The sequence below is a fragment of the Notothenia rossii genome (genome assembly GCF_949606895.1).
Source record: "Notothenia rossii genome assembly, chromosome: 9".
Classification (NCBI taxonomy): Eukaryota; Metazoa; Chordata; class Actinopteri; order Perciformes; family Nototheniidae; genus Notothenia; species Notothenia rossii.
In genome coordinates this window covers 8445196-8459729 of record NC_136907.1, presented here as the reverse complement: position 1 = coordinate 8459729, position 14534 = coordinate 8445196, and the positions used below count along the sequence as shown (strand labels likewise).

The 14534-nt window shown below is 39.1% G+C and overlaps 2 protein-coding genes and 1 long non-coding RNA gene across 3 annotated transcripts in view; 2 read left to right on the top strand and 1 right to left on the bottom strand.

The window, feature by feature from the left end:
* The window catches only part of LOC307018436 (bromodomain-containing protein 8-like), a gene marked incomplete at its 3' end in the record, with an annotated part of 9341 nt that extends 8699 nt beyond the window's left edge, over positions 1 to 642 (top strand). Inside the window, exon 13 of the mRNA XM_079648671.1 lies at positions 638 to 642. Coding sequence (XP_079504797.1) covers positions 638 to 642 — 5 coding nt within the window. The remainder of the gene's footprint in view (positions 1 to 637) is intronic.
* A 703-nt stretch (positions 643 to 1345) lies between these two features.
* On the top strand, positions 1346 to 2838 carry LOC307017526. The gene is made up of 2 exons (XR_013802212.1): positions 1346 to 1576; positions 2109 to 2838. It is a non-coding gene; the product is annotated as an uncharacterized lncRNA (long non-coding RNA).
* A 1137-nt stretch (positions 2839 to 3975) lies between these two features.
* dnajc18 (DnaJ (Hsp40) homolog, subfamily C, member 18) lies at positions 3976 to 14363 on the bottom strand. The gene is made up of 8 exons (XM_079649848.1): positions 13857 to 14363; positions 12804 to 12972; positions 12180 to 12325; positions 9370 to 9576; positions 7327 to 7442; positions 6924 to 7033; positions 6633 to 6805; positions 3976 to 5696 (listed from the first exon to the last, which is right to left on the bottom strand). The coding sequence occupies exons 1-8, from the start codon at positions 13981 to 13983 to the stop codon at positions 5572 to 5574; spliced, it is 1173 nt and encodes a 390-aa protein (XP_079505974.1). The 5' UTR covers positions 13984 to 14363; the 3' UTR covers positions 3976 to 5571.
* Positions 14364 to 14534: the final 171 nt, after the last annotated feature.

Genomic DNA, 14534 nt, shown 5'->3' with positions numbered 1-14534 from the left:
TTTAAGGTAGAAGACTCTAAAGTAGATCTGCCTGATATTTTCCAAAGCATGACATTAGTTTTTTTTGTATTTCCAGGTAGCCATTGGTTTGATATGCTACGTATAATCACAGTATGTAATCAGAGTGAAAATATTTTTAATGCAACAATTCACCAATGTCCCAATTTGTTTATCCTTCAAGATTCTAGGCTTTTTTTGTTCATTTGTACATAGCTACAGTTTAGATATGTCAATGAAAAAAGGTAGGTCACAGGCTCCTCCAACAGTGCAACACAATAAAACAGATACAATAGTGCAAGTAAATACAAATAAATAGAATAGAAATAGTGCAAGGAGTGCACTATTTGATATATTAGATAATCATCATCTTATGTCCTACAATTCTTGGGTCTTAAACGGCTTTAATCTTCTATGGAGGATTATCTTTGATCATATTTATAAAAAGACGATACGTTTTTCACTGTAGGTTCAAACCAATGGTTGACTCAAAAGCAATACATTTATTTTAAATCAGAACATGTATGCTCTGGAAAATGGTAGGAAATAATGCAATACTGTTAAGAACATTACTGACAGCTATTAACCAAAGTGTACAGTAAGTTTTAACGTTAATATTCTCCGTGTTTTTCCACAACAGTATGAAAACCAACTGGTGGATTATTGGCCTGATGAATCAAATGATCATTTGGTCACCTTTTTATTTCATGAATTTTGCATGATAATGTGTGAGTGAAGTGATATTGATGTTACAGATTTGTACTACCACTTTATAACAAAACAAATGGACTTATTTTTTTACACAATCTATAAATCACCCTAATGAAGGCCCCCGTAGAGTGTGTATTGTTGAAACATGGTAACATAAATATTTTATGAGTAGTTCTTAATATTTTGATGACTCAATCCGAAGCAAACTTTAAGTGTTCGGGGTTTTATAGCGAGCTGATAGAACTGAAACCAACAGTTGAAGGGAAGGTGCGAGGTTAAGTGTCCTTATGTGCTTTTGGAAATGGTTGACAGTAACGGGGGGTCACGTATTGTAACCGTAGTTATATTAAGCACAGGCGGAGCCCTCTACCTGGGGGCCCTGTCTTTCCTATGCCGCTCGCTGAGGCTGTAGGATGACGGGCAGGAGGCGTAGACGCCTTATATACTGTGGGCCTGTGCGCTCATTCAGGTAGGCTCGCCCCGATTGGCCGGCTACGTTTATGCAACTCAGTAGGTGAATGCACACATAGCACGATAGAGAGTAGTACCCATAGAGGCCAGTAGAGGGCGGAGCCTGTGTGATATATAACGTATGTCTATAGTACGCATTGTATGCAGTTAATGAGCTGACAAATCTGAAGTGTAGTGTGATAGCAGTGAGCTAGACATCTGTTACAAAAGTAGTTGCCTTCCATTTTATTTCAACCTTTCTTCCTGCCTTATATACTCTGTTGTTTCTTTCTTGGCCTTATTTTGCTTTCTCTTTCGACCTGCAGTGCACTTTTGTGTCACAGCTCTGATATAAATAATTTTCCTCCTGCAGGACACTGTCTCCATGTCCTCTCCTGCCTTTCTTCTTTCTCTTTTTGTAAGTACCCATCCTAAAGCCTTTACCTTTTCTTTCTGGTCTTTTTTCCCCCCTGACACAGACAGTAGAGCTGCCTTGTATACCAAACCAAAGGAAAACTCATTCAAGATCAATTCAATGATTGTCTCATTCATGATTGGCTTAAACATCTTGAAGGGGTACATTAAGCCTAGACAATATGGTGTATATTAAATATCACAATATCTTTTAAACTAATACATTAATATTAATTTTGTGAGGATGTTGTAGGGTTGACTCTTGGACTTTCATGAAATATTTACAAAATAATAATGTTAAATTGTTGTCTGGATATATAATGACTTAGTGGGTAAAGATAAATAATAATACAAAGTGTATTGAATCCTTTAAAACCGGGAAAAGACAACTATTTTTCCATATAACGATATCCAAAACTAAAGGTAAAAATCACAAAAATCGTTATAATATCGATCTATTGCCCAGCCCTATGTGAAATGAGTATAACATATTGCATGTATACTCATAGGCTTTGTCTTCCTCTCTTGAACTGCAGGACGGAGGCACCAGAGGGCGCCGTTGTGCCATAGAAGCTGACCTCAAGATGAAGAAATGAAAACACCGTGACGTTTTATCCAACTGTGTTTCCGAGTTAAAGTGACAGCGACTGAATTTATTCTGTCAGTTACATGGATTATCACTCAGCATAAAATGCAGTTTCAACTTTATTTGCACTCTAAACTGTATGAGTAGACTGAATTTCGGAGGGGCCCATTTCCACTGTCAGACATGGATTACAAACTATAATCCCAGATTACAATGGGGCAAGAGAATAGGTCAAACCTTTCATACACCTACCTGCAGATCACTTAGATTTAGCGTGCTCAGGTTGTATTAACAGATAAATGTCACTCATAGCCTGCAAATTGGCTGAAATTAAGCCTTCATGAGGCCGAGATGCACTTCAGATTATTGTGGTTAATCTTGAGAGACATGTTGATACTAATATGTGAAACCAGAGGCCAAAGAGTCTGAGTTACATAGAAGTCCCGAATAATCAGGGAGGTGTAGGGGGCACATCATCATTTTAAACATTTTAATTGCAGGAATTAAATCATTTGAGGATTTGTTATTTTACGTGTTATTTAAAAAGAATGCACAGATCATTTGTGGCTGTATTTTTTGTGAAACGATACCAATTCATATTCAGTATTTTTGAGTATCACATTAAACTGTTTTGTGGATTTTAAGATGTGTAATCAATAAAAGCGTCGTAAAGCCCTCAACCCACTATGTTAAACTTGAATTTGCACACATGTTTCCCAAAGACTCAAACTACACCACAGCAGCCACCTTGAATCTAATCAAAAGTCTTCATGCAACGGTGGTCAGCGACAATCAGTGACATTGGAATATTGTTTGAGATTTCCTATTATAATTTTTTTATTGCAATCATTTAATATCCTTATTAATTTTTAATACGAAAGTGCTTTGCCTCATTCAGGATATTGAGGATGTCAGTAGGAGAAAGCATGCAGGTATTCTCAGGAAAACCAAGTGGCTTGAAACTGTTAAGATGAATGAAAGCACTCCAAGATAAATACGTTAAAAAGTGTTGTTTCCTAAAATATCTGCATCTGATGTAACGTCCACACACAAATGGGACCCACTTTTTCCCCACAAATGTGAAATGTTACCAATATACTCACGGACCACTAGGGGGCGCTTACGGACCACATTTTGAGAAGCACTGCGTGTTTTATAGGTTTTTGTGCATGTGTATGGTCTGCAAAGGCTAAAAAGTTTCTCTCCCAACGTATTGACATCACTATTTAACACTCACGCTTCTATTGGCTAACTCTCCAACACATTGATAGGCTAAGGGGCGGGACATGAATCAGAGCAGACTGAGCTCTGGTTTCAGACAAGGGATGAAAAGAGGTGCTGCAGCACAGGCAGTATGAGAAAAATAAAGACCTTTTTGAACATTAAAGCATGGAGACACGTCACAGAAGACAAATATGAACCTGATTAGCATAATATGGTTCCATTAAACCCAGGTGTATTTGGCCTTGGCCATGGTTAAGTTATATTAGTTGTACATGCAGTAAGTAAAGGAAGTTCGAGGGGAACTATTTGTAATGAATATACAGAAACGTTTTATTTTAGACTTGCTTACCTGTAGGTGTGATTCCAGATGCAGTGGTTCATATGTTTATTTCAGCTTTTTTGAAATGTACGTGGATAAATCCCTCACTACCTGATCACCTTGAAACAAATCACTCTGATTTTTATAAGATTATTTACAGTCTTGGCTGATATTAAACAATAATCACTAAGTATCAAAATCCATGTACATACAGATATGTGTCACAAGCAGAGTAAATAAATACAAATGAACAAATCAGACAGGTCAAAAGATATTCTGATTACATCTTTAATTGTCAGGTATATTTGTCCTAAAACTGATTTCTTTAGTGTTCCTCAAGTGTTCTACCTAAAACCTGACCTCCGCATGTCAGGGCAAAGGTTTTACATGTTTGTGAGTTACTGTGTGGACCTGAATATTCTAACAAATTATCATTTAGTGTGTCAGCTGTCATTAAGATGTGTTCACAATAAAAATAAATATGCAACTAATAAAAGATTCACACGGGTTTCATGCAACAGCAACAATAGGGAACACAGGATCAAATATGAACTTAAAAGTGCTTGAAATAAACCTGAATAATTTGTAAAGTAACAGCTAAGGCAGTTTGGCCGGTGAACAAAAACAAGTGTTAATGTCTGTACAGGGTTTGAATCATATGTAGTTGGGATGATAAATAATTTAAGAAACGACTCGTAAGTTAGCATCCTACTCATGACAAGATCTGACAAATTCTGATTCCTAGCTGTGTAAGAAAGCTGATTAATGTCCACAGATAATTAGTAGAATTTCAAAACATGAATTCAACGGTTAAGTAGGTTAGATTTAAGATTACATTTTTTTTTTTAAACAAAACGATTCTTCTTTATAAAACATCTGTATAAATGAAAAGGTGCAGAATTTATAAAATATTTATAAAATATGGGCCGGATGTTTATCTGAGAACAGAAGTATTTAAGCTTGTGCACGGTTTTAGGAAATGGAGGTATTGCATGACATTTAAGCCCAGCTTATCTACAGATATTGAGCTTCCTGTATCTAATCAAATCAAAATGTATTCTTCAAAACATGGCCCTCTTTTTTCATAACAGTCACCCTTTAACCTCACCTGAAATACTGAAACTTCCTGAATACCAGAAGCTTAATGACCAATGCAAGCAGAACTGCAGAGAGCTGGAAGCTATTTATTTTGGCAAGGACATCTTTTTAAGATAACACAATCAGATAAATGTGCTAGTGATACATGTTTGACTCTACTGTGCTTATTGATTTAGTTCAAATCGCCTAGATAACCACATTATAGCTCCTTTTTAAATCTGATTTGTCTGTAATAATAAATAATAAGTCCTTTCCTTTACAGTAAAGAAGCTCTCAGCTTTGTCCAACGACTACAGTATTATTTAAGTTGTTGAACTTCCTATAGAAAACAGATTAGCCAAGATGCTCAAGTAACATTCACTCTATTAACTAATAAATAAATACTTCTAAAATTTCAGCCAGGACACAAAAACATTCAACATAATAAATACAAGTAAACCTAAACAAATAAAACATGTACGTGTGAACATACTACTGCCTTCATAGCCCCAAAAGGAGACTCCCATATGTGCGTCATGCCATTTCTATAAGAAAGTTTAAAGGCTCCGAGACATCATCACACTGCCACAGTGAGTTTGCACTTGATGCAACTCTTATTTTCTACCATCAAAGAGGAGAGAAGGCACATTGTTTCCAGTGGCATAATCTCCCACCGACTGCGCCGTACCTAAAAGAGGTTTCTTTACAAAGTGGCCAGATTAAAATCACACATCTGGATAAAATGTGTTATTGTAAAGTCTGCAAAGAAACACGTTCTCCTCTCAAACAGTCCTCAATTGGCTCTCTGATGCCCGACCAATCGATGGAGTTTGTCACAGTTGTCCAGCCTCATCGACTCCGCCTTCTGCTTTAACCGCTCGTCTCGGTACAGCTGCCCGAGGTTCGCCAGGTCGGATTCTGAGAAGGAGAACGGGATCGCAAAAGAAAGATGTATGACTAGCATTCAGAATAACTTTCTTTCTGGCAGAGACTTAGATGAAAAGAGAAAGATCATTCTCTTGTCAGTATGTTAAATATAATTCAATCAGCAGCCAGTTAGCGTAGCTTAGCATAAATCAATTAATCAAAACTCACCTTTTCACTCTTTCCTTCAACTCCTAATCCACTAACCCCTTGTCCTTATTCCACCTAGCTTTTTACTTTTTACAACAACCACTTCTTGTCAGTCAGTGTCCTTTTCATTTCGTAACTATAACGTTTAAAGATATACAGTTAACATAGTTAATCTATATATAAATTAAATTATGCTTTTTTTAATGTTCAGTGTTGCTTCCCTCCCGCGTTTGGGTAACCAAATCTACCTAAGACAGAAATCTAACAACTGATTGGGCTAGCATTTATTGCTCGTTTTGGTTAAACTTAAGCAGTCATTTTCTTTAGTGTGTTGCCCAAAAGTTGGTATAAATGTGGTTATTAATGAGGTATGAAATATGCATTTTAAGTTAATGAAATGCAGTCATGGACAGTTAAGAGTGTACGTACAGGGGTTTTCCACTCAACGTTAGTGAACAAAAATGGTGTGGTTCAGTCTTTAACTTGTTTGTTTTAGAACAGTACAATAAATGAAGTATAATTTGCTTTTCTTTGGGGGGGGCGTCTATGTGCTGGACTATTTCTTAGGTAAGACCAGTTGCTGGGCAACCAGCGAGACTGCAGGAGCTTCTGGCTGCGGCTCTTAAAGCGAATAAGCATATTTCCCAAGTGTTGCACACACTTCCTTTAACAGTGACCAACTTTAAGATATATGCAAGTGCTTACAATAGCAGGAGACAATATAAAAACACTTGATATTAAATCTACTTTATTCAAAGTCATGATGAATATCTCGCTTACTCTGCTGTTTCTCTTTCCAGCAGCTGTTCTGCAGGTGCTCGATATAGTCGTTCTCGATAGTTTTCTCTAGTTCATCCAGCCCCGCTCCTCTGTACTCTTTGTCAAAACTTTTGTCCACGTAGTACGGCACTCCCATGTGCTGCGTTTCCCTGGAGACCACCAGCCCGATGGCCCTGAAACCCAAACACAGGATTAAAATGTGTCCAGTAAAAACCATGGTGTGAACCGTGGAGTATCCCAGGGGTCTGGTGAAGTGTCACTGTAGTAAGGTCAATGCTGTGGCACACTCACGGCTTATAGAAGAGACTGAAGGCCGGGTTAATGGCCATCATCTGAGTAAACACTGATATGAGGATTAGCACCAGCACAGGGAGGAGCTGCAGCAGCGCTGTGAAGGTGTTCTGTGGGAAGATGAAATCAGCAGATTACAAAGCATATAATACTGCATGTAGGCTGCACTGATTCACGCCAGCACAGAACGTATGTCTTTGAAGCACCGTGCAAAAAAAAGGCACTTCCGTGATGAAGAAAATAAATGAAAGACATGAAATCAATCATTATAGGAATCTGTCACCAGCCATCTTCAAATGGATCTCCCAAAAGTGCAATTTTTGCCCGTGCATGTTAATAATTAGGATATTCACAAGAAGAGCTTGCTGTGGTTAGTCTTTCTGTCTTGTTGTGAGTCACTGACCTGACTCTGGTTCTCCTCCACCACCACCTCCTCGCGCCTCTCAAAAGCACGTCGACGACGAGGCTGATAGAACTGAGAGTAGGAGGCGCCCTGGTTGGTGTACATGTGGATATTTCCTGTAGAGAGACACGTGCAGTTTTACAGCATTTACATGTATCAGAAGACAGTGGATCACATTCCTAAACTGTTGACAGAACCATTTGTCGGACCAAAAACTTGAATGTTTGCTTCCCTACAGCAAGTGATACTGCTCTGCATGAATGAGGTGTGAATGTGTGAATGACTCGTAGTATTTGAGGGACAAAAAGACCCGATCAAGCGCTATATGCTGTAAGTACAGTCCATTTACCATTACACACAACTTTTCAAACATAGGTAAGAACAATGAATCTGAATGTTATCAACATCGAAAACGTATTATTCAGATTGCATGAGGCAAATATATAAAATATATATATATATATATATATATATATATATATACAGTGGGGCAAGAAAGTATTTAGTCAGCCACCAATTGTGCAAGTCCTCCCACTTAAAAAGATGAGAGAGGCCTGTAATGTTCATCCTAGGTATACCTCAACTATGAGAGACAAAATGAGAAGAAAAAAAAAATACAGAAAATCACATTGTCTGATTTTTAAAGAATGTATTTGCAAATTATGGTGGAAAATAAGTATTTGGTCAATAACAAAAGTTAATCTCAATACTTTGTTATATACCCTTTGTTGGCAATGACAGAGGTCAAACGTTTTCTGTAAGTCTTCACAATGTTTTCACACTGTTGCTGGTATTTTGGCCCATTCCTCCATGCAGATCTCCTCTAGAGCAGTGATGTTTTGGGGCTGTCGCTGGGCAACACGGACTTTCAACTCCCTCCAAAGATTTTCTATGGGGTTGAGATCTGGAGACTGGCTAGGTCACTCCAGGACCTTGAAATGCTTCTTACGAAGCCACTCCTTCGTTGCCCGGGCGGTGTGTTTGGGATCATTGTCATGCTGAAAGACCCAGCCACGTTTCATCTTCAATGCCCTTGCTGATGGAAGGAGGTTGTCACTCAAAATCTCACGATACATGGCCCCATTCATTCTTTCCTTTACACGGATCAGTCGTCCTGGTCCCTTTGCAGAAAAACAACCCCAAAGCATGATGTTTCCACCCCCATGTTTCACAGTAGGTGTTCTTTGGATGCAACTCAGCATTCTTTCTCCTCCAAACACGTCGAGTTGAGTCTTTACCAAAAAGTTCTATTTTGGTTTCATCTGACCATTCTCCCAATCCTCTTCTGGATCATCTAAATGCTCTCTAGCAAACTTCAGACGGGCCTGGACATGTACTGGCTTAAGCAGGGGGACACGTCTGGCACTGCATGATTTGAGTCCCTGGCGGCGTAGTGTGTTACTGATGGTAGCCTTTGTTACTTTGGTCCCAGCTCTCTGCAGGTCATTGACTAGGTCCCCCCGTGTGGTTCTGGGATTTTTGCTCACCGTTCTTGTGATCATTTTGACCCCACGGGGTGAGATCTTGCGTGGAGCCCCAGATCGAGGGAGATTATCAGTGGTCTTGTATGTCTTCCATTTTCTAATAATTGCTCCCACAGTTGATTTCTTCACACCAAGCTGCTTACCTATTGCAGATTCAGTCTTCCCAGCCTGGTGCAGGTCTACAATTTTGTTTCTGGTGTCCTTTGACAGCTCTTTGGTCTTGGCCATAGTGGAGTTTGGAGTGTGACTGTTTGAGGTTGTGGACAGGTGTCTTTTATACTGATAACGAGTTCAAACAGGTGCCATTAATACAGTTAACAAGTGGAGGACAGAGGAGGCTCTTAAAGAAGAAGTTACAGGTCTGTGAGAGCCAGAAATCTTGTTTGTTTGTTATTGACCAAATACTTATTTTCCACCATAATTTGCAAACAAATTCTTTAAAAATCAGACAATGTGATTTTCTGGATTCTTTTTTCTCATTTTGTCTCTCATAGTTGAGTTATACCTAGGAGGAAAATTACAGGCTTTTTTTTTTTCAAAATCATTCCCTCCTTCTCACCTGTGGGAAATCTTCCCCCAAAGAAAATATTGAAGAGTTCCTCGGGGGAAATGTCGGCCTCGAAGTCTCTGTTGAAGCTTCGGTAGTATCCATGGCGACTGTGGCTGGAGGGTTGGGGTGCGCTGGAAGCAGCAGATTGATCTCCGTATTGATCGTACTGCTGCCTCTTCTCTGGATTGCTCAGCACTGCATATGCGTTGCCTATTGCTGTCAGAAAGAGAGGGAAACATTTGGTTTTAGCATTCATTCAGCCCAAAGCAACATAGAAACAAAAAATACAACTGTGAGAAATCCTCTAGTTTAAATGTCCCATAGTAGTAAACCGGAAGTATAATGTTGCCCTGATATTATTTAGCTACAGGTGGGAACCTCATTGACCTTCATGGATGCCGAATTATTAATTGGCAGTTCTGATTTGCTAAATGAAACCATGTACAGTATGTAAGGAAAATAGAGAACCGCAGTGACACTTCCTAAAACCAAAGCAATTTCTCCATAGGATTTTGGAAAATAGCTGGAAATAAGTAGGGATGCACCGAATATTCGGCCACCGAAAATTATCGGCCGAAAATGGTTAAAAAGGCCCTTTCGGCTTTTATCACCGAAAAAATATCACCGAATGTCAGAGAACAGGGTTACGTTGATCATACTCCACATATTTGTCCAGGTGTTTTGATTTCAAGTGGTGGAGTAATCCCGAAGTGGTGAAAGTCTTTGCAGGTACACCCCCTCGAGAAATGTCAGCTGAACACGTTTTACAAATCGCAATCCGCGCCTCTTTCTCTGATATTTTTAAATATCTCCAAGCGGCAGACATGTTGGCTGTGAGCCAGCTGCGAGCATGGTCGCGCGCCGCGCTTGTCGCCGCGTTTTGATTACGTCATCACAACAACACGTTAGGTTACCAAACTTATAGGTGCATTTGTTGTTGTTGAAGGCCTGGCTGTTACAGTCTTTATTTACACTATTTTGTTGTAGGCCTACTGGCCTAGATGTTTATGCAGTTTTAAAGCACCTTGGCTTTGTTCTGAATGCACTCTGTTGTAGTTATCCTACAGAGAAAAGAAAATGCACTTGACTTGGAATTAATGTACTGTATGCATTCAAAAGTGCTGAATAAATGTTTTATGGACCCATAATAGTGATTATTATTTAAGTTAAGTTTTGCCATAATCATGTCTTTTTCCATAATCAGGTAGCTGAACAACATTGGTAAAAAATGTATACATTATATATATATATATAGATATTTCTATATATATATATATTTCTATATATCTTTATCTATATATCTATATTTCTATATATATATATATCTATATATATATATATATATATAGAAATATATATTTCTATATATATATATATTTCTATATATATATATATATATTTCTATATTTCTATATTTCTATTAATCATTTTCGGCCTTTCGGTATCGGTTTCGGCCAAGAATTTCCCATTCGGTGCACCCCTAGAAATAAGGTCTGTGGTTGAGAGACATTTAAGAGACGGATCACGTTTTGTTCAGCCGGAAAATATCCACATGTCTGCCCTACTTTTATAATTTTCGAAATCATAAATCTAGTCGCCAGAAGCAAAATGCTAACGTTGCTTCAACGTCACGCCAACTTAAGATCCATATTCAAAACTACAGATTCAAATTGTACAAGTTGAAGCGTTTGTTTTAACAGTTTGCAGGAGGCAGGTACTTGCTTTCAAGCAGAACAGGGCAAACAAACTTAGCGGGAGTGTTCACGTGTTCGGCGTAATGACGTAAAACGGCCTGGACAACTTCTGTAGTCCTATTCAGCCACTTGTTAAAACATTGATTGATTGATTGATTGATTGATTGTTAACAACCATTGTTTTTCACACACGTAAACTCTTCAAAAATCACCAGTGGGGTCACTGCTGATGTATTTAATGTCGTAGAACAAAACGTGATCTGTCTCTTCAATTTGTTTCAACCACAGACCTTATTTCCAGATATTTTCCAAAACCCTACGGAGAAATCCCATTGCTTTTTGTCGAAGGAACCGGCAGTGATACAAATGAAAACATACTTCCGGGCTTTAGGACGAGTCACTGCGTTTCTCTATTACTACTGAGTTTATTACTAAAAAAATAAATATCTCAAATTGTGTTTCATGAATGTGTGTTTAGTTTTGACTGAGTTATGAGTAGGGCTTGGAGAAAATAGGATTGTATTGTGGATCGGGATAAAAAAACACTTAGGATAATCATGAACATCCTCACAAGTGACTTGAAAAAAATATTGCTAGAGAAATGAAGAGAAGTGAAAAAAAAAGAGAGCCTTATTTATAAAAAACAAGGAATAATGCCAAACTTATCGTGTACGAAAGAACAGATGTATCTATGCCATATTTCTGCAGAGGGACCTGATGTTAAGGTTGTTGAATCTCTGTCTCATCTGTTTTTTTATCTTTCTCCTCTCCATCCCCTAATCCCACACAGTTTTAAAACGGCAGCCCTGAATACATACAAACAGCTTAACAAAGACTTTCTAAAATAAAACCAACCAGTAAGACTGTGTCACCCAGCCTCAAGCTGCTGCCCTGCCTGTAGTGTAATGTGTAAACAACTACAAGCGAGGGAGTCGTTTTTGAACTGACCTTGACCTCTAAATTAAAACCAATATATTTTGTGGGATAAATAAAGTCTCATTATGTCAAAGTACTGTCAGTGTCCAGCAACATGGTCAAAATACTTACAAAAAAGGCACATACAAAGTCATAGTCACCAATCTCACAGAAAACAATCCCTGCTTTCACATCCTTCAAAACTCATACCTTTGAAAGCATCCGTAGCTCCTGGAGCAAAGTTCTTGTCGGGGTGAAATTTGAGGGCCAGCTTCCTGTACGCCTTCTTCAAATCTTCATCACTGGCATTTTTGGTAACACCGAGAATTTCATAAAAGTCCTTGCAATTCTTTATCCTGCAATAACATTTTTTATTGGTCACCTATTATGCAAAATCCACTTTTTCATGTCTTTTATACATAAACATGTGTCCCCTCTGTGTAGAGAGACTCTGAAAGTTTCAGGAAAAAATATTCTCTCACTTTTTGTCCTGATCCATTTATATAAAAACCTGATCAGATTTTGGCCACTTTATGATGTCATAACGATTTTGTGGCTTGTGTAACCATTAGCCAATCACCGACCAAGGGAGGTACCACCCCCCCCCCTTATCACCTGAATTTCCTCCTAGAGCACCATTGTGTTCTTTTTAACCAAATATCTCTCAGAGGGGCGAGGGGAGTGGCTCCTTATTTTCATCTAAAGTAACAGACAGAGAATCAGAACTTTTGAAACAGGGCACATAGGTGCTTCATAGTATGTAACACAGCCAAAGTGATAGGAACAATTCATGTGGTCAGTCTGTCTAAAAAAACGCTTTGAGCCACCGTTTACCTGAGAACGCCCTGGCGCTGGTCCTCGCTGTAGCTTTTCTTGTCATCAACACTCGCGTGACTTGGTTCCTCGTCTCTAAGGTCCTCGTCTCTCCAGCCGGCTGGCGGGGGAACGTGGTTTGATTGTGGAGCAGCGGTGCCTCCATTCCTCACTATGGCGTCTATTAGCACTATGGAACAAAAACACAGTGTCTGAGGTCAGCTGACAGATCAAATGGGAATGGAGAAAGGTGGCTGAGAAAGCTTAAAACAGAAAATACAGGTTGCCAACCAAAATGTACAGTATACAGATGGATGACAGTTTAAAAAGGAAAACCAACATTAAGTAACCGAGTTAGACATTTGGCCACCACAAGACTCCAGAACAAAATACTCTTTGACTACTTGTGTTACTCTAATGAAACACTGTTCTTCATAGTGGTGGAGGAGGGTTGTCACATTGCTCCCAACATCTCCCTTTAGTGATTACAATCTGGTGGTGGCCAACTTAATTATTCACATCATTTTCATATTCAAACCATCCCTGGTTCCTTCTACTGTGTGTTTAGGCATGTGCACATGTTTCCCCACTGATTTCCGGCTTTTGAAGAAATACAAATGGATACATTTATACATATTTCCTTTGCACTGTATATCAAAAGCCTTTCCCTACTTGCATCACAAGTGGAAAACTTGTCCAATGGAACAAGTTGGCATTTAACTGCCTCATGCACATTGTGTACAAAGAGATCCAGGAATTCTACGAAAGCATTAATATGCTGGCTATGATGCCATTACTGAAAAGCTATTAGGCAAGATAAACAACAAGAGTCGCAGTCAGATTTTAACATTTCCCAACAGTGTGTTCACAGAGAGGGGGGAGGGAGCATTTCAGCAGGCAGCCTACAAGGACTATGTATTGAAGCAAGACAGCCTCTAAAAATAGTAGTTCAGTGCACCCATCTTGAATTATGTTAAATAATGTTTGTACAGTTAATCCTCGGGGTAAATGTGCACATTGAGCCATGTTAGCTAGTCAGTGTGCTATTGCAGAATGTGCGTCAGCTAATTTTACCTCTGGCCCGGGTGCTGGGGTAAATATTCTGGGCTTCATAGAGCAGCTGCAGAGCCCGATCTTTCCGTCCTGACCGTAAACACAGCTTCGCCTTCTCTATCAGCCGGTCTGCTTCTGCTTTGTCCATTGCAACGTATTATTCTGCTGAATCAATCGCTGTCTCTAGAGGTCTGTCCCTGGGCACCGAGAGTCAATATCATATGGTAAAGCGACCCGCTGCAGCTAACGAGAGATAGCCGATTAGCTTTGGTGTCAGGCAGCTGCGTAAGAGGTGCAGTCACTCAGAAGTCCTCCGCACTATCCGGTCTGCAGACGGCTGTTGTTCGGCTGCAAACAGGCCTGCAGCTGAGCCATTATTTTAAAAGATAAAGGTAACAAATGCACTGTTTTGCTGTCTGTTTTTATTAAGCGGTGTTTAGCAGGCCACCCTGTTAAATGTATCTCTGGACCCACTGAGCTGTGATGGACAAGAGGTGGATGCAAAACGTCATATCCTGTGGCGTAAACTCTGAAATCTGTATAAATCCGCCCTTATATTGACTTTTAATGTAATTTACTTGGTTATCAGTTAATAATGTAGTATAGCAGGACATATAGTGTTTATATACCGCTACTTCACGCTTCACCCATCTATTAACTAACGGTACTTGGTTTAAAAAACCCAGAGTTGAGTAACAT